We start from the raw sequence: 20,537 nt of genomic DNA, 5'->3' as shown, positions 1-20,537 counted from the left end.
CTTTGCCAACATGCCATTTTTTTTTTTTTTTTGAGACGGAGTCTCGCTCTGTCGCCTGGGCTAGAACGCAGTGGCTGGATCTCAGCTCACTGCAAGCTCCGCCTCCCAGGTTTACGCCATTCTCCTGCCTCAGCCTCCCGAGTAGCTGGGACCACAGGCGCCCGCCACCTCACCCGGCTAGTTTTTTGTATTTTTTAGTAGAGACAGGGTTTCACCGTGTTAGCCAGGATGGTCTTGATCTCCTGACCTCGTGATCCACCCGTCTCGGCCTCCCAAAGTGCTGGGATTACAGGCTTGAGCCAGCACCCGGCCAACCCAACATGCTATTTTAAAATGATTTTATCTTACCATTTGCTTTAAGTATATTTTGTCAAAACCATGGACCTATAGATTTAACTTTATAGAAAAAAATGTCTACTATAATACCTCATTTAATGGAGTCAGTTCTGTTTTTGGAGACAGGGTCTCACTCTGTCACCTAGGCTGGAGTGCCTCCTAGGCTTAAGTGATCCTCCCACCTCAGCCACCCAATTAGCTGTGACTACAGGTGCACACCACCATGCCCGGCTAATTTTTTGTATTTTTATTAGAGATGGGGTTTTGCCATGTTGCCCATGCTGGTCTCAAACTCATTGGCTCAAGCTGTCCACCTGCATTGGCCTCACAAAGTGCTGGGACTACAGGTATGAGCCACCACACCCAGCCTGGAGTCAGTTCTTATTGTCAGACCAATTAGTTCAGTCAGACTTTTTTTTTCCAGAAAAAGTCTGACTTTATTTTTTTCTCAACATTTTATTAACATTTTCAAGCACACAGAAAAACTAAAAGAATTATAAAGTGAACACCTGTAATGCCACCTAGATTGAACAATGAACATTTTGTCATATTTGCCTTATCACATATCTTTTCATTTATTTAGCCCCCTAACCACTTAACCATTACATCTTATTTTTACGATTTGTTTCAAAGTAAATTGTAGACATTGGTACAGTTTACCCCAAAATCCTTCAGCATGCATATCATTAACTAGTATTCAATACTATATTTGTTTATAACTTTTTTGAGGTAAACTTTATATGCAGTGAAGTGCACAAATTCGAAATGTGACATTAGATCCATTCTGACTGATGTATCCCCACTCTCATCAAAATAGACACACTGTTAGCATCACCTCAGCTACTTCCCTTGTACCCCTTCCTAATCTACCCCCTTGCTTTCTGCCAGAGGCAACCACCTGATTTTTTTCACCATTTATTAGTTTTGTCTGTTCTAAAAATTCAAATAAGTGGAATTATATACATATGTAATTTATGTACGGCGTTTTTCACTCACCACAATTATCTTGTTGCCTGTATTATTCCTTTTTATTGCTGAGTAATGGTATGGTGTATGCATGTACTACATTTTGTTCTGTTGATTCTCACATGGACTGAATCCAGGTTTGGTTGATTATGAATAAAGTTGCTATTACTATTCTTGCACAGGTGTTTTATTAGACATACACTTTTACTCCTCTTAGTTGAATTCCTAGGAGTAGGATTTCTGGATCGTAGGATAATATGTGTTTAGTTGTGTAAGAAATGGGCAGACCATTTTTCAAAGTGGATATACCTTTTCTCCCATTGAAAAGGAAGAAAATATATAAGTGTTTTCATAAGTACCAGGTGGATGTACCATTTATGGTAATGAAGCTTTGACAACATCAAATGTTGGCAAGATGTGGTACAGTCTTTAATTTTAGCCATCTAGTAGGTGTGCAGTAGTGTCTCACTGTGGTTTTAACTTGGATTTCTTTGACTAATGATGTTGAGCACTTTTTGAAGTTCTTATTGGCCATTTATATAATCCTTGTGAAGTGCTTTTCAGATTTTGTGACTTTTAACAATTGAGATTTTGTTACTTCTCAGTTAAGATGTCTTTTACTGATTTGTCAGATATGGTTGTGGATATTTTCTCATAGTTTGTGGCTTGCTTATTTTCTTAATGGTATCTTGATGAGCAGAAGTTTTTTATTGTGATAAGGTCAGCTTATCAACTTTCTCCATGATCATTGCTTTCTGTACTCTACATAAAGAAATCCTTGTTTCTATGCATTCTCTCTCCCCTACCAAGTCATAAAGCTTCTTAGAGAAGCTTTATAGTTTATATTTAGTTTTCACTTTTATGTCTCTGATATCTACTAAATTAAGTTTGTGTATAGGTCAGAGTTTATTCCCTCCTCCCCATATGGTGTTTCAGCACCATTTGTTAAAAAGCTTTTCCCCAATGAATTGCTGTAAGTCTGGTATATTGGGATTACACCAATGTGCAGATGGTCCCAGACTTAGGATGGTTCAACTTAGGTTTTTTGACATGATGATGGTGTGAATGCATATCAACACATTCAGTTGAAACTGTACTTTGAGTATCCATACGACCTTTCTGTTTTTATTTTCATTACGGTATTCAATAAATTACATGAGGTGTTCATCACTTTATTATAATACAGGTTTTGTGTTAAATTATTTTGTCCTACTGTAGGCTAGTGTCAGTTTTCTGAGCACGGTTATGGTAGGCTAGGCTAAGCTATAATGTGCAGTAAATTAGATGTATTTAAATGCATTTTCAATTTATAATATTTTCAATTTACAATGGGTTTATCAGACCATAACCCCACTGTAGTTGAGGAACATCTGTATATTAATTTTGCGGGTATCACTTTTTAGCACTGTTGAGTCTTCCAGTACATGAACATGGTTTATGATTTTTTTTTTCTTTTTTTTTTTTTTTTGAGACCGAGTCTAGCTCTATTGCTCAGGCTGGAGTGCAGTGGCACAATCTCGGCTCATTGCAACCTCTCCCCTTCCCGGGCTCAAGCAATTCTTCTGCCTCAGCCTCCCAAGTAGCTGGGACTGCCAGTGTGTGCCACCGTGCCTGGCTAATGTTTTTTGTATTTTTAGTAGAGACAGTTTCACCATGTTGGCCAGACTGGTCTTGAACTCTTGACCTCAAGTGATCTGCCTGCCTTGGCCTCCCAAATTGCTGGTATTACAGACATGAGCCACCACACCTGGCCTCAGATATTTTCTTTAATCCTCACAAAACACCTAAAAGGTGGCTAGTGTTGCATCTCTAAAGAAGAAACAATGCTCAGAAAGACACAGTGGCAGACCTGGTGAGCAGAGCAAGGTCTGTCAGTCGTCTAAAGCTGTTGATTTTTCCAGCCTGCCACACTAATGGTTTTAACAGGTATGGCCTCCATTGAGTTGGATCTAGTGAAGGAATCCTACAATGATGGGGAAAACCTTTATCTGGAAGAAACAACAGATTGAGGAATGTCTAGATAAGGAGGAAGGTGAGGTCTGTGGTGGGGGTTGTGGGGGTGAGGGTGGAGTTATACTGTGTGTAAAACTCCAAGCTCTTGGATTCATGTAGCCATTTGGTCCTCAATAGGTTTAACAGACCTGTTGTTCAGGCCTGCGTTCTTTCAGCTTGGGGTGGGAGGATTGCGTTAGTTGTATATATCAGTACCGTTCAAACTTCTGAGATGGGGACTGCTTTGTTGCCCAGGCTGGAGTACTGTGGTGTAATCATGGCTCTCACTGCTGCCTTGAACTCCTGGGCTCAAGCGATCTTCCCAAAGTTCTGGGATTATAGGCATAAGCCACCACACCTGACTGCTCCAACTTTTTTTGCATACATGTATATTAACTGGGGATCTTGTTAAAATGCAGATCTCAATTCTGTCAGTCTTGGGTGGGGCCTGAGAGTATTTATAACAAGCTCCTGGTGATGCTCATATTGCTGGTCTGCCATACTGTATATTGCTACTCAATATATGTAGATCACTGTATATTGAGTTGATTCTCTCCTCATGAGGGATGGGGGTAATCATATGCACAGTTACCCTGATTTTAACGGTTGGAGAATGGCTGCTTCTAGACATAGATGCCCTCAGATTGGGGTATGAGGGGATTATATAGATACTTGGTTTAGGGGGGAATAGATACTTAAATATGGATGTTTTTAAAGGAAGCATTCTGCTTTGGTAACTAATACGTGTGGGTGAAGTCTAAAATATATCCTTAGCTTGAGGAAAGGGTGAACACAGAGAAGCAGGAGAAGAGTAGTCAGGGGGTAGGGGAAGCACCAGTATGGGTGATTCTTGGTAGGCCTTTGCAGTGATGAACAAGGCTTTGACAAACACAGATAGGGGGCAAGCAGAATATCTACAGCCAGCAGGAATAATGTGGATGGATGACACAGCAGCAAAGCTTTAAAAAAAGAAATCTCCAAAGGAAGGAGACTGACAATTTTCCCTTCTAGGCTATGCCTGAGTGCCTGTGGACACAGGGTGTACTGCAGGAAGTTCTGAACCAGCTATTCCTATGGCAGCAGCATTTTCTCGACCCTGCCATGGGAGGTCTCAGGTGGGCATGCTTCCTGTATCTGCTTGCTTCTCCTTGCAACAGCAGAGAACAAGCAGGTGGAGTGCTACCAGCTGAGTCCAGGTGTGAGCAGCCTGCCTGGTGAGTCTGGGCCTGTTGCCCTATCCTCCTTTATGAAGAAGAAGCCCAGTGACCCAGGGCACATGTTGGAAAAGGACCGATGTGGGAGGAGATGGCAAAGGGGAAATGGCGGAAGCTCCAGAAGCTGAATATTCTTAGACTTTGTTGCTGGAGCTGTGAGTGGCCACAGAACTAAAGCATTGGTCTTGTGCAACACCTCTGAGAGAGGGCCTGGGCATTGGAGGCATCAGTGACCCTCACAGCTGCCCTGTATCATTTTCAGGGCTCCTGGAAGGGCAAGAGAAGCAATATTGACAGAGCTAGGTGACTAAGTTTCAGAGTTTGGTGTTTCTAATTAACAATACTTCAGAGACTGTTTCTCTTGGTTTGTCAGACGCTGCTTTGAGAGTGTTTCTTCAGCTGTACCTACAGTTGCAAGAGGGGAGGGGAGGAGCTGGGCCACAGTATCTGCTCATGACTAATACCCATCTTGTTGGGATGAGGGAGTCTTGGCACAGGGATTATCCTAGTCAGGGCAGGTCTCACTCTGGCATGTGGGTTGTGGGCCATGTCCTACAAGATGTACCTGGAACAGCCCAGTGACTCTCCCCCACTCTGCCAAAGCTTACCCCCTTTCTCTGTGATAAGCTGCTCTAGACAAGCCTGGAACACCAGGTGTTGTTCCCCAGAGTCCAAGTATACAGTGTTTTTCTGAAGGTTATCTTGTTCCTCAGTGGTAAACACTGCTGTGTCAGGGTGCTGCTCAGGGGCCTCTTGGAGCACAGATTTTTGCTAGCAGGACTGTGAAGCTTTGCATTGGGCTGCAAAGCCAGGGCTTGAGCCAGCAGCTGGAGAGAGTCCAGGACTAGAGTGTTTTTGGGTTTGGGGGTGGAGAGCAGAGGGAGGGAAAGGGAGGGGCAGGAGGGCAGAGCCACACAAGCAGGCATTCGGCTGCTTTGGCTCTGCTGTCGGCGGAGAGGACTTCAGTCGTTCCTGAGGGCTGCTTGGCCACCATTGCTGGAGACCGAAGGTCGCTGCCTTGCAACCCAGACTTACCGGCACTGCACCGGGACTATTCCAAGTAGCTGTTGTGCTGTCTTTCCCTGGGAGGCAAGTCTCCTCCCTGTCGTCCCCTCCTGCTCCTCCCCCGTTCTGTGAGGGATGATGCCGCTCTCTATTGCACGGCTCAGCCGGCTGATGTCACTGGCAGCGGGAAGCATCAGCAGCCTGATCACATGCTGGCCCAGTCTGTAATGCAGACGGGATAGGGGTGTGTGTGTGAGGGGAGGGGGCCTGTATGGCAACCGCTCTTGACCCAACGCCCCCAAAAGTGCAGAGGCAGCGGCTGCAGCATCCAGCCAGCTTGGATGTCTGGCCCGTGAGGCTGGGGAAACTATTATTAATAACATTTACTGTTGATAATATTGGGGAAAACAGCCCTTAACTCTGAGATTTCTGCTGTGCTCCTGTCCAAAGCAGACTTCCAGGACTCTGAAGAAACAGTTACAAGCAGGATGCTTTTCCCAACCTCTGCGCAAGAATCTTCCCGTGGCCTCCCAGATGCAAATGACTTGTGCCTTGGCCTGCAGTCCCTCAGTCTGACAGGCTGGGACCGACCCTGGAGCACCCAGGACTCAGATTCCTCAGCCCAGAGCAGCACACACTCGGGTGAGTGCCAGAGGATGAGTTGGCTGGGGTAAGGGGATGCATGGGGGTGGTGAATGAAGCTATCCACAGCAACAGTTGTTCTGTTCCCCTTTGCATCACTCCCTACCATATACACATACAACATGGAGCTGTTTTGCAAGAGATGGAAATGCTAGCTGTGAGTGTGGCAGGACAGATGGCTCCGCGTAAAGGCAGGCATAGCTCTTCCAGTTACCCTGATAAATTCCCTGGAGTTGTTAGTCTGCACCTGGAGTGGCCCTGAGGAGGGTCCCCAAGGTGATGGCGTTATGCAGAAAAGATCCAGCTAACCCCCTGGTGTCCAGGCCTGTCTTGGAGATGATGAAGCAAAACACTTTTAGGTGGGGGAGGGGAAGTTAAGGGGTTGATTACTGGATGACCAAAATTACTCAGTGGTTTTAAAAACCAGGGAGTTATATGAAGAGTGAGTGGTCTCTGAATCATGGCAAGGGATGGATTTTAATCTCGGATGAGGCTGGATAATGCGCTGGGATATTTGGAATTGACTTAACATAGGGTTCAGAGCATTGATCCTGGAAAGGTGTAGGCAGGGTAAATGGGGTGGGGTAACTCCCTGCTCTAGAACCTTTTTTTTTTTTCCCTTTGTGTTGAGAGTGACCAGCTGGATAAAAGAAGAGCCACTCCCCTTTAGGATCCCTTGTCTTCTTGATAGGATTCAATGGGGTCAAACAAAAGGGACTTCTTGGCAGCCCCCCCTTAAACTGCTTCTGCTTAGACCTTCTGTTACCCATTTATTTCCCTCTTGTGGTACAAGGAGGAGGGTTGCCCAAATGCAAGTTGTGGAGTATTCAGGAAGAAATGTGAACTTAAACACTACAGGTATACTTACAACCTACATATTTTGCTTTATGTAAATTATAATAAAGAGGTATTGGCAGCAGATACTTTAGGAAAATGGAAAGGTGGTAAGGGGCAGTGGGTGGGGAAGGGGGGTGGTGCAGCCATTTGCTGTTGGTGCTGACAGTGGGAAACACCAAGCCTGCTGTCCTTCCCTTCCCTCCCTGGTCCAGGAACCGGCAGCCATGGCAGCAAGGTACTGTCTTGTTGATTTCTGTGGCCTCCACCCTGTTTGGTGCAGGTCTTTTTTTAGAGTGCTTTGCAGAGCCTGGGCCTGTTGTGTCTGTTAGGCATTTTAACGCCCAGTTGTTTTGGTAAAACCCCATTTAGGGGAGGGGTATTGAAAATGTTTTATGTGGTTGTGGATGGGGAGAGCTTTACCTTAAGTAACTACCTCTGGGTTAAGATAGGGTTTCTTGAAGTACTGGCCTTCTACTGACTCAGGATTTTCCAGAAAGGTCAGTAACTGCCCTGTTCCCCTGGGTAAGCAAGTATCTGAGCAAAAGATAGAAGAGCTCACACAGGAGATGGGTACCTGTCTGTGGGCGATCAGTGTTTGACCACAAGGCACTGTCTTTCACTGGCATCAGGTTGAAGTATAGCCCTTCTTTGGCTCTGGTTCTCTAAGCTGCAGTGCTCTTTCTGAAATACATTATAGCATTGGGCCCATAGGAATGCAGGTGTGTCCAACTTAGGGCTTGGAGAGCCTGGTCTGAAAGTTGCTGTGAAATTCAGCTATTAAAAGTAGCTTGGATCTAGTTATAATATCCACAGCTTCTCCACCACCTGAAAGGCCTGTGCTTGTAGCTGTTTGTCTCTGAAATATAAATGGTTTTTCTTTTCCACTTTCCATGCCAAACACTTTAGTGATAAATATTACATGATTTTGTGGACCAGGGAGGGACTGCAGCCTGAGCCTCAGAATTCATAAGGTCCAGAACCAGAGTTGCCCCAGCGGTATGATCTGGCTGTGTAGGCAGGTTAGTGTGGGTATGTTTTCCTTTCTGAGGGTTGAGGACACACCCATCCCTGATCGTCATGTTGCCTTTGGTTTTGGAACTGTGGTGACAGCCATCGCTCTTCTTTCCCTGGGCCTTCTTGGAAAGCCCACATGAGGTTACTACCTCCTGGAGTAGGATGCAGCCCTCCCACCAGCCAGCTGCAGTGCCAGATCGTGCACCCTCACCAGCAATGCGGGAACATGCAGCCCACATTCCAGTGCCTACACTGCCTTTCTGTCTGAAAACCAGCTAGCTCAGTTGCTTCAGTGAGGGAGGAGGATTCCAACAGCTCTGGGCATTTTCGAAGTTATCCTTGCAGATACCCTGTTATACTGTTGTCTCTCTGTAAAGACAAAGATGCAGGCTTATTCCTTGAGCTCTGCTTGGTGATACATTGCCCAAGGCAGCTATGGCATCACATCTGACCGTCTTCTACCATTCTTAAGTAATGAGCAAGGTTGGAGATAGTAGGGCTGTTGGCTAAATTCATTTGGCAAACATTGAGCATTCGTTGTGTGCAGCACTGGAAGTACAACGTTGAATAAGATAAAATTGTTACCTTTAAGAATCTCCATAGCTATAAAAGGAAAAGAAATGAAGAAGTATACCAAGTGCTACATGATAGCTATTATGATAGGGGCTTTCATGTTTTCCCCTAAGGATTTTCTTCATTGTAACAACCTTTCATTGGATTCTTAGCTTGAGGCTAGTACGTGGATACCATTGTCCAGGGGCCAGAGTACTTCTGCTATCTAGATTTCCTTAGCCTCAGAGTCCCGCAAGAAGACCCTGGAATAGAGTCTGTTTTTGAGAATTGTACCTGCAGGGTCTGCATGGGCTTGGATGTGGGGTCTTTCTATTCTAGACTGTGCCTACCCTGAGGCACCATCCCTTGATGGAAAGAAAGCCTTGTGGGGCAAGATTAGTGTTATAGTGCGTTTTTCTCATACCCCAGTGCTACCCTTTCTCATGTCCAGGGTTACCCTTGTCCTGCTTAGCAATGTCTTAAGATCTGTAATGGAACAGAAGGGCTGTGGAAGCTGTCCTCAGTATCCTGGAATGGGGGATGGAGTGACTGATAACCACCATTTATCGACTACTTTTTGTGCTAAGTACATCACATGATTTTAATGCTTGCACAGATGAGCAAATAGGCTCACAGAGGTTACAAAGTGCCCAAAGTGACATAACTACTGAAAGACTCAGAATTCTAACCCAGGTGTCTGTTTACGAAACTCATATGCTTCCTGTTACACCTGTGGTCCTATTAGCAGAACCCTAACATATTGGGTGAGAAAACTTAAAGTAACCATATACTACTACAGGGGCTATTCAGCTAGAGGTGATGTGCGCCCTTGATGAGATCTCTGAAGGCGAGGGCATATGGTAGACAGTTCCAGCCCCATCTTGATCCCTGAGTCACAGCTGATCAGCTGTACCACCCGCTGGATTTGTCTTCCTGCCTTCCCCCTTGTGACTCTTCTGTGTGCAGCGTTATTCAGCAGAAGAGTGAGGTGACTGAGACTACTTTGGGGGACCTGGAAACAATTACTCTCTTAATGATGCCTTGTACAGAAGCCCAGTGGGCAGACCAGATGTGCAGTCTAAGGATGCCAGAAGGCATGTCTGTTTTCTCCCACTCCCCTTTAGAAGTCCCTTGAGGACTAACTTGTTCACACTCTGGTTTTCTTTTCTTTTCTTTTTTTTTTGAGATGGAGTCTCACTCTGTCACCCAAGCTGGAGTGCAGTGGCACGATCTCAGCTCACTGCAACCTCTGCCTCCTGGGTTCAAGCAATTCTCTTCCTCAGCCTCCCAAGAAGCTGGGATTGTAGGCGCCCGCCACCACGCCCAGCTAATTTTTTTTTTTTTTTTTTAAAGTAGAGATGGGGTTTCACCATCTTGGCCAGGTGGGTCTTGAACTCCTGACCTTGTGATCCACCCACCTCGGCCTCCCAAAATGCTGGGATTACAGGTGTGAGCCACCGTGCCTGGCCCCACGCTTTGGTTTTCTACCCTAACTGCTAATCAGTGAATGGAATGTTTTCCTGTGCTGTGTCACTTGCAGGCTCCCCACTGATCTGCAGACTAGATCAGCCTAAGATGAGCCAGGAGTCTTCAGCAATTTTCATCTGAAGCTTCTTCCAAACAACCATTCTGAGGTGACTTTCAGAACGGGGTTAGGTTTCTCCTGTGTGGAACATGGACTTCCTCGGTCCAACCAAAGGTGTCTTGTAAATCTTCCTCAACTCCCAGTTCTCCACTACTGTATTCCCAGCAGTAGAATAGTGCTTGGCTAATGGCTAATACATATTTTTTGAATGAGTGATGAGTGCTGAGCCACTGTGTTTAATCCTGGGTGTTTTTTCACTGCAGAGTTCAGACAAGGTCTTTCCCATTCTTCTGCCTCCCGCTTGTGTTGATATAGTTGGATGGACAAATTTTTCAAAGATCAGTATCTTGGACCCTGTAGCTTCTAGGGGATGGTGATGTACTTATACAAAGTTTTCATCATACAGTGGAGGATGAGCTCTATCGTGGAGTCAAGTAGTCTATTTGGGAAAGCTTTCAGTGCAGAGGAGGGAGAACCTGGGAAGCAGTGTGGCCAGGGAGGACTCCTAGGTGAGAAAGAAGTTGAGGTGGTTAGTAACAGGGGCAGGATGTGTGCTGACCTTACAAGGGACATGAATATGTCTTTTCTGCAGGTAATGGAACTTGCCTGATGATCAAGATTGCGAGTTATACTGGGGAGAAAGGCTGTGATTGTCACTAACTTGAACTTGTGGGATCCACAGTTGGAGGGGGAAGTCCACACTGATTACTGCCACAGTAGAGATATGGTATAGAGTTGCAGATTTGGGGTCACAGGCAGAGTGGTCTGTTTTCATACCTGGAATGAATGCTACTCTCCCCTCTTCCTGTTCCTTCAGAGAGATCCTGAGCGAGCAACCTAGAACCAAGGATGGTGATAGAGAAGAAGGGTTCCAGGTATACGGCCTTATAGGCTAGAAATAATGGCTCCCGGTCTGGATTTTCCCCATTAGATTTTTTTCCCCATTAGACTATTCCCATTAGATAACAAGCATCTCACTATCATGTCTTGGGGCTAGTGTCTCCTTCAGCTAAGCTAAAGCTCAGACAGTCTTACAATGCAGGCATTCACTGCCAGGCCCTTGTTGCCATTGCTAATGCTGCCATCACACTTCAGGTGCCTTTGTACTCTTGGGGAAGGCTTCCAAAAATTCGAACAGTGACTCAGCTGTAAAACCGACAGGAGTTGGCATAGAAGGTTGAAAGTAGAGAAAGTTAACAATCGGTCTAAAAATATTACTGCTGATTTGGTCTCTTATACCCTCTGAGGTAGCATTAATGAACTGGAACCCTCTGCCAGGTCCTCTCCTCCCCGTGACTTCCCTGAGAGATGTCTGTAGCTGATTTCCTGCCAGCATGTGAGTGGGGATGGGTACCTCTGTTCTAGGAAGAGCACAATGTCTTACCCATTTCTAGAAGATAGGGATTTGCTGGACACTTGGACACCAGAGCTGGAGGCACTTGATAAAATCTTAGACTTTCCATGATCCCTTGTGTTCTGGAGGCCAGGAGAGAACAGAGCAAAGAGGTCAGGGTCTTGGCCATTATTGGAGGTTGACTCTAGGACGTCTTACCACCCCTCCTCGTCCTCTAATCCATCTAGGTTAATACTTGACATTTGGACTTACGAAGTGTGCCCCAGGATGGGGAGTGGACTTTGAGATGAGACGCTGGCCTGCTTTGTAAGGGACCTGTCATTTCCACTGGATTTGTTTGTGTGGCTTAAAGAGAATGCCTTTCCAGTTAGGTATGCTCGTGGCTTTGAATATAAATGGGAACAGTCTAATGCTAGCTATTCTGCTCCTTTCCTTCTGACTCCCAGCTGGTGGAATCGGTGCTGCTTACTCAGCAGCCCTACATAGGGCAAGTATGGTCTCATGAGCTGGGAGCAAGACAGGTTTTCTTTCTTGAAATGAGGTCCCCCCACTTCGCTTTGTCTTTACTGCTTTCCTTCCATTGTCTTTGCTGCTTTCCTTCTGTAGATACTCAGATAACTGCCTGGCCAGACCCTATAGAGGTACAATCAGGTCACTCTAGGGCATCTGACCATGGGTGGCAGTTTCCACAAAATTCACTTGTTCTGTGACTTGAAGGAAATATCAAACCAGCTGACAAGTTCTAGGCCTCTTGTCTTCTCGGTATCTTCTAGTCAAACTTACAGTATATCCCTTCTGATTGAATATTTGCAGGAAACTGAGCATTGCCCCTTTCTGAGCCATGAATCCAAGTCCTTTCCCTGTTTTTCTACGTGGTTGGTATATAATTCAGTGAGACATTCTTCCTTGCTCCTGTACTTGAATGTAGGAGTGTATTGCAGTGGCCCTAAAGATTCCAGTAGAGTCTGGGAAGGATTGATTAGGACAGAGTGTTTTCCACCCTGCCCCTCAAGCAGAGGAGCTTTCTTCAGAAGAAATTGAGACTCAGGGAAGAAGTACTGTCGCAGATGTGATGTGGTGAGTCACTGTGGTTTTCTAAACCTCTGTTTTGGTGATGGGCTGGGTAGGGATGAGTTAAAGTTTATTCCCCTAAATCTGTATTATACTCTAAGTCAACATTGTGTCCTTAGGCTGGGTGCAGTAGCTCACACCTGTAATTCCAGCACTTTGGGAGGCCGAGGTGGGCAGTTCACAAGGTCAGGAGATCGAGACCATCCTGGCTAACACGGTGAAACCCCGTCTCTACTAAAAATACAAAAAAAAAAAAAAAAAAAAAAAAAATAGCCGAGTGTGGTGGCGGTTGCCTGTATTCCCAGCTGCTCAGGAAGCTGAGGCAGGAGAATGGCGTGAACCCGGGAGGCGGAGCTTGCAGTGAGCTGAGATCACACCACTGCACTCCAGCCTGGGCAACAGAGCGAGACTGTCTCAAAAAAACAAAACAAAACAAAAAAAAAACACATTGTGTCCTTAAATTGAATATCCTTGATAGAAAAGGGTAGAGCCTCAGGGAGCATACTGGCTCTATGGAATATGTACTCTCTTTCAGTAGAATTCAGCAGTCTTTCACCTGCTTTTTGCCAGATGTTGAGCTAATTGCTATTGGAGTAGGGTGGTAAAGATGGGTCTTGGTATGCTTGGTTGAGAAGGCACAACTTTTTACACATGTGGGCCTGCAAATATCTGTGCAGATTTTTTGAGACTTTAAAAAGTATGTTTAAAAGAAGATTATTTCTTCTAATAGAGACTCCAGAAGTATTCAATTACTATCTTATCCTCTGGGATCCTCGTTCCTATTACTTGTGCTTGATTTCCCTTTGCTGATTAGATAAGTTACCTTGAAAGAGGCAAAGAAAGCCAAATGGGAATTGACTTCTGTTCCTTCCTATCATTTAAAAAAAATGGAAATAATTTCAAATTTATAGAAGTTACACAAATAAAATTATACAAAGAATATTTGTATTCCTTTTTATCCAGAACCTCCTATTGTTGGTGTTCATTTTACCCCATTTGCTTTATCATTTGCACATTCTCTCTCCATATAGCAATACATAATTGTTTTCTGAATCATTAAGAGGAGAGATAATTGGCCCAGGCACGGTGGCTCACACCTGTGATCTGAGCACTTTGGGAGGCTGAGGCAGGAGGATTGTTTGAGCCCAGGAGTTCAAGACCAGCCTAGGAAACACAGTGGGATCCTGCCTCTACAAAAAAAAAAAAAAAAAATTAGCCAGACATGGTGGCATGCTGCTAGCTACTTGGGAGGCTGAGATGGGAGGTTGAGACTGCAGTGAGCTGTAATTGTGCACCTGCGCTGTAGCCTGGGTTACAGAGGGAGACCCTTGCTCAAAAAAAAAGAATAGCGATGATCTTACATATATTCATATGTAACAAAACAGTTAACTTTAGTCAATTTAAAGTTGATACACTACTTTGATTAAACTGTCATTCATATTCCAATTTTGTCAAGTGACCCAGTAATGTCCTTAAATCCTTAATAACATTTTTCTCTTTGTGCTCTAAGTAGGCCCTTGCTCCTTTTGGTTTTGCTCAGTATGAGCTTACAAAGTCCCTTGGGTTGTCTTGAATGTTTTTCACAATGATCAGCTTGTTTTGGCTATCACTTTTCCTGAAACTATGATAATCCTTACCACTCTTTTTTTATACTCTTACTTGTTCATGGTTACTGTGTCTGTCTTGCCTCTCTGTGTTGTCCTCCACTCCCACTCAGTGTTTTCAGAGAGTGAATGTCCTGTGTAGCCATGTTGATTTCTTTATCTGATGCCTTTTTTTTTCTCTTAAGTATATTTACCATTTTAGTGTGAGAACTGTATTTAAATTATAACCTCTAGTCTTTTTTTTTTGAGACAGGATTTTGCCCTGTTGCCCAGCCTGGAGTGCAATGGCCCGATCATGGCTCACTGCAGCCTCAACCTCCTAGGCTCAAGTGATCCTCCTGTCTCAGCCTCCTGAGTAACTGGGACTGTCAGTGCATGCCATAATGCCTGTCTGATTTATTTTTTTAGAGACAGGCCTTGCTATGTTGCCCAGGGTGGTCTTGAACTCCTGACCTCAAGCAGTCCTCCTGCCTCAATCCCCCAAGGTGCTGGTATTATAGGCATGAACCACAGCACTCGGCCATAACCTCCAGTCTTTAAGTCAGAGGAAATAATTATGCATGAAAGATGTTTGGGTGTGATAAGGCAATTGATTAGGAATTTGAAGTAGCAAGCTTTGGGTTTGTATGGGTCAGTGCTTCTCAAACTTAATGTGTATACACATCTCCTGGGGATCTTTTAAAAAGGCAGATTCTGATTCAGGTCTGGGGTGGGACCCAAAATGCATTTTTAATGAGTTCCTGTAGTGGCAAGGCCCTAGATAAGATTTAAGACCCTAATATTCTAGGTCCTAAAGCAGGGACTTCTGGTAGGCAACATCACTAGTCTGTAGTTGATGGTCTTACAGGATTCAGACAAAGGAAAGGTGCTGAGGAACGTGAAGACAAACAGATGTGGAGTTCTAAAGATTAAAAAAAAAAAAAAGTAGCTAGTGAATGGTACTTGGAGTGGGAAAGAATCCAGTCTCTGTCACTCATTAGCTGTTACTTTTACAGACTGACTGCCCCAAGTCTTGGTTTCCTTTTGTTAGGATACAGTAATAATAGCCACTTCTTAGGATTTGGTGAAGACCGTTTACCTAAAGTGCTTCTAACACAGTGTTTGGCACATCACATGCTAGACGTTCAGTAAGTTGTTAGAAGCTTAACTGAACCTGGTCCAGATTGCAGAACAGATGAATGATCATGAACTGTGAACACTTAAGGAAGTAGAGTTCGTTAGTGACCAACTTGAGTTGTCATGCCATTTTCTACTTAGGCAAGTTTATTGCTAGATTAGAGGATCACTACAGAGATAATTCCTAGCTTTGGTACAGGAATTTGACAAAGCCTCAAGATATCTTTGTAGGCACAGTAGAGAACTTTCAAGTTAGCGGAAGTAGATGGGTTTGTGGCTGGTGAAACAGGTGTACCAACACAATAGTGAATACAAATTGATGTGAATGAGAAAAGGGGTCTGTAGTGCTTACCATGTTGCTTTTTTGACTCTTTCCAGAATACCTTTTAGAAAAAACCTTGGGTGAGGACAGTTACCAGAACCCATACTTGCCATCTTTGGTGTTTTCAGACACAAGCCTTTGGGGCAGCATCCCTTCTTGAGTATTTTTTTCTGGCATTCTGCTTTATGCTGTTTCTCCCTTGACAACTCTCAGAGCTCTCTGCTGTGCCACTTGAAACTCCCCTTTTCCAGGGTTAACAAACTGGCCTCCTTCTTGTTACTGGTGCTTTAGCTGAAGACTTTTCCTTTAAGATACTGCTATGCCAAGTAGAGCCTACTCATTGTCCCAGGTCTCTGAAAATCTCAGTGTTTAACTCCAAGCCCAGTTATCACCATAGGTCTCTTTAGTGTCCACATGAATGACGTACCTAATATTTCAAACTTTCCACATTCTAAGTTAGCCATGTCTAGTTCCATACTCTGGACCTTGACATCCTCAGAGCTCTTAATCTTCACTGTCCCACCTCTTCGTGTTTATCTCATCTGCCACCCTCATTCTTCTTATCAGCCTATTGAAAACACTGATTTTCCACTTATTTGCTCCCAATCTATTGACTTTGTTCTGTCTTTAGCCTATAATGCACGACCCATTCTTCATTTCCTTTGTTGCTGTTATCATCAACTCTGTTGTCCCATTTATTCCTTCATACCCCGTTGGGGGAACAAAATCATAGCTCTGGATGGCTCCAGTGTATCTGAGCTCTGCTGGAGAAAATCCTTCAAGTCCAACTTAGTTTTCTCTTTGCTAGGCGCTGGTTCCTAGTGGTACTTTCCCTTAGTTTCCCTGGTCAGCCTTCTCTGCTATCTACACAATAGCTCTGCAGATGGCCTTTTCCGTGTCTCTCAGTTACCCTTAAGATAAAATCAAGCTGGGTGCAGTGGCTCATGCCTGTAATCCTAGGACTTTGTGAGGCTGAGACAAGAGGATTGCTTGAGCTCAGGTGTTTGAGACCAGCCTGGGAAACATAGTGAGACCCTACCTCTACTAAAAATTTTTTTAAAATCAACCGGATGTGGTAGATATTACATGCCTGTAGTCCCAGCTATTCTAGAGGCTGAGATGGAAAGATTGCTTGAGCCCAGGAAGCTTGAGGTTGAAGTAAGCCACTGCACTCCAGCCTGGGGAACAGAACTAGGCCCTGTCTCAAAAAAAAACATGACAATAAGATAAAATGAAAACTATTTAACTTAGTTGTCAGGGTTCTTTGTGATTTGAATTGTTACCTCACTGTTCATCACCCTAACTTGTTTTTGTGAAATGTGGAAAAGGATGAGGCCCTCCGGGGCATTGGTACCACTTTTAAGATGGATGCATATGATCTGTTGATTTTTCACAGTGCGTCTTTGCCAGTCTTTGCAGCATTAGGGTGGAACCTTGAATAAAATCTTCTCATATTCTGCCTTCTCAGGGCATGGACTCTACAGACTTTGATTTTGAATTTCTTTCAGGCAGGAGTTTGTCAAGGAATTTATTTTTATTTTTATTTTTTAGACAAGAGTCTTGCTCTGTTGCCCAGGCTGGAGTGCAGTGGTACAATCTCGGCTCACTGCAACCTCTGCCTCCTGGGTTCAAGCAATCCTTGTGCTTCAGCTTCCCAAGCAGCTGGGATTATAGGCGTGCACCACCACGCCTGGCTAATTTTTGTATTTTTAGTAGAGATGGGGTTTCGCCATGTTAGGCAGGCTGGTTTCAAACTCCTGACCTCAGGTGATCCACCTGCCTCAGCCTCCCAAAGTTCTGGGATTACAGGAGTGAGCTACCACACCCGGCCAAAGGATTATTTGAGAAGTTTGTCAAGGATTATTTCTGATGGTTATCAATCCAAGCATTTTGAGACACTTAGTTTTAGCATACAGTTAAATGGTAGAGCTTTGAAAACTGCTTCAAAAGGCAATTTCAAAGTTAGGAATGTTTCCTTGAAAAGCAAAATGCTAAACTAACTCCTTGGTGGATGTGATGTGGCTCTACCCCACCCACATCCCACAACATACATACTAGACTGGCTAGATATAAAAAGACTGACCAAACCAGGTGTTGGCCAGGTTGTAGAGGGACTGAAACTCTCATACTGCTGGTGGGAAGGTAAAATGGTATAGTTCCATCTACTTGGAAAAAGAATTATGGCAGTCTCTTTAAACATTAAAGCTATTTTTACCACAAAATAATAACTAGATAAGTAGATATATCTATAGTTTCCCCTGTGTTAAATGTTAAGAATACACCTACCATGTCTTATCCAAAAGGGGAGGTCATATACCTAAAGGAGAGTGGGCTGGTCTGGTCCCATATTAACAGATTTTTGGGATCTTGTGCATATATTCCATCAATGGCATGTGTGTCTGGTACCCTGAAAGCATGCATTGATTTTAATTTCAGTCTTGAGAGGTTTATTCCTGCTTCTTGGGACTCCAGCTCCAGACAAGCATTCAAACTGACTTAGAGGCCTGGGAGGAAGTCAGCTCTGGGTGACCTGTGTTTCATTTCATTGCTAGTCAGGGCTGAAGTGGGGCCAATCAGAGCCAGTTATTGAGCACTTATACATATTATTTTGGTTTTACCTCAGCCATTTTGAGGTGAATGTTCTCATTCTTCAGATGAAAAAAAAAAAACAACTTCAAATTAAGTCTTCTTTCCTAGATTTAGCACACCCATAGCTCCATGCCAAAGCCCTCTTATTCTTCATCCTCATAGATAGAGGGTGTGCTTTGCTTAGGTTCCCCAAGGCCAAGTGTGGAAAATGTTGCTCTTTTTTTTTATGTTTCATGTTTAAATATTTATGATGTGCTGGGTGCTACTGTGCTGAGCTCTTTCCATCTGGTATCTGATTATTGAGCTGCCTAACAATGTTATGAAATAGTTGATACTCCACCCTAGATGCCAGTGAGAAAATAGAGGGTCAGAGAAGCTCACTGAGCTTCCCAGAGCTCACAGACATATACAAGAGGTGTCAGACACAGGACTTGATCCCAAGCTTGTCTTAAGTCAAAGAATGGGCTTAAGCATGTCATTCTGCTTCCATCCTAAACATTTCAAGTTCAGGGGTACATTGAAGAGAATCTGTACATGTTAGAAGTTTGCATAAGTGAACCTCTCACATGAGGTGATATGCTTATGCTATACCAGATTTCTGGGGTGTGGCCTGAAATCCTATATTATAGCATTAGAAAGGTGGGAATTCTTCTAATAAACAAATTGGCAGCAGTAAAGATGAAGTATGGTTTGGGATTTCTGACTGTGCTGTAGGTATATCCAGGCATTAATAGCAGCTGTGACCAGGGTCCCCAGTGACAGTTTCCCAAATGCTGGCATTGACCTTTAAGCCTGGGTAGTAGAACCCAGCAGTTTTGCTGCTACTGTAACAGCAGGAACTCTGGTCTTCAGTCAGCCTGTAACTTCCTCTAACAGGGCCCTTGTGGCCAGGTCTCAGAGCTGGATATATATCTGTTCATTATATTGTGTTTTGCTGGCATGCTTTTAGTGGTCTTGCTTTTGGTATCTCTTGTTGGGTGGCTGTAGGAGAAGAAAGAGGCTGTTGGCTGCAAAGAAAACTAAGAGGTCATGAGGTTTCCTTTTTTGTCTTCCTAGTACTGAGCATGCTCCATAACCCACTGGGAAATGTGCTAGGAAAACCCCCCTTGAGCTTCCTGCCTCTGGATCCCCTTGGGTCTGACTTGGTGGACAAGTTTCCGGCACCCTCAGTTAGAGGATCACGCCTGGACACCCGGCCCATCCTGGACTCTCGATCTAGCAGCCCCTCTGACTCAGACACCAGTGGCTTCAGCTCTGGATCAGATCATCTCTCAGATTTGATTGTATGTAACTCATTTGGGAAAGGGGGGTTGTGGGTGGAGTTGCCTGTGTGTGTCCAAGGGGAAGGAGGGTACAATATCTATGGGATGCCTGTCCCCTGGAATGCAGGCTGGGAGATGGGATGAGGGGAGGAGTGGAGACCATTGTGAACATTTGTAGAGTTCTCATCCTTAACAGAAAAGAGGATGCTTTGAAGACCCATTGAGCAATACATTTCAGGACCTGAGCTCAGGACTCTCATTTTACTAGTTACTCCAAGAATACTGGAAAACACTTAATTTCAAAAGTAAATGTGAAGGCCTTAGCAGTATTCTGTTTCTTTACCTACATGGGGTGCTTGCTTTAGCCCTTAAACAGTGTCATTTATGTACTTTGATGTATGATATCTCAAAAGCAATAACTTAAAAAATTTTAAAGTAGTAATTAGCAGAGAGAGGATTTTAATCCAGATCTGACTGACTGTGGCTCCTATATTTTTTCCACTGACCCATGTCAGCTTTTTTTAATTCACACCATGATGAATCTATGAAACATTGCCTCAGTTAATTTTTGCATTTCACGTTCCTTATCTACAGCCATGTATGATGTGTGTGGTCTTCATGCTAACTGGAGTTGGCAAATGAATTAGAATAGGTAGGGGATATTATAGATAGAGTAGTACAGATAATATAGATAGGGAATAGTAGAAGTAAATACAGGTGGGATTAGCAGTAAGAAATTACCCCAAAATAAGAATACAGTTTCAGATGCCTTATAAGCATTTTTTTTTTTTTTTTTTTTTTTGCCAAATCTCCCGAGCTGAATGTGCAATGAATAGAATGGCTTATTTTCCCACCTTCTTCTCTTCCCCATACCCAGGACTGGCAGCATTGGTTGTGATCGCCTGTCAGCCTGTCCTAGAATGTGGAAGTTGGTGTTCTCGCTGCCCATTGGTTTTATCTGTTAAGGCTGCTTTTCTAAAAGGACAATCACATGCGGGTCTCTTTGCTTCTCCGGGCTGCAGTTACCTCTTCTGTAAAATGGGGTCAGATACAGTGCTGGTAGTTCTATGTTACTT

General features: G+C 44.1%; 2 protein-coding genes across 8 annotated transcripts in view; both read left to right on the top strand.

Moving 5' to 3' along the window:
* Positions 1–20,537, top strand: part of RPS17 (ribosomal protein S17) — a 157,113-nt gene that overhangs the window by 116,253 nt on the left and 20,323 nt on the right. The gene's annotated exons all lie outside the window — the stretch shown is intronic.
* Positions 1–20,537, top strand: part of CPEB1 (cytoplasmic polyadenylation element binding protein 1) — a 99,486-nt gene that overhangs the window by 65,432 nt on the left and 13,517 nt on the right. For 4 of the 7 annotated variants that reach the window (XM_050796144.1, XM_050796141.1, XM_050796145.1 and 1 more), the window contains exons 3-4: positions 5,967–6,155; positions 19,256–19,482. In XM_050796144.1, the coding sequence (XP_050652101.1) occupies positions 5,967–6,155; positions 19,256–19,482 (416 nt within the window). Of the gene's footprint in view, positions 1–4,486; positions 4,509–5,963; positions 6,156–19,255; positions 19,483–20,537 lie in introns of those variants that run through there. The other 3 variants (XM_050796140.1, XM_050796143.1, XM_050796147.1) reach the window with 2 other exon arrangements.

This window comes from Macaca thibetana, chromosome 7 (assembly GCF_024542745.1).
Source record: "Macaca thibetana thibetana isolate TM-01 chromosome 7, ASM2454274v1, whole genome shotgun sequence".
NCBI classification, from domain to species: domain Eukaryota; kingdom Metazoa; phylum Chordata; class Mammalia; order Primates; family Cercopithecidae; genus Macaca; species Macaca thibetana.
Note: the sequence above shows the minus strand (reverse complement) of the source record. Positions and strands in the feature narration are given on the sequence as shown.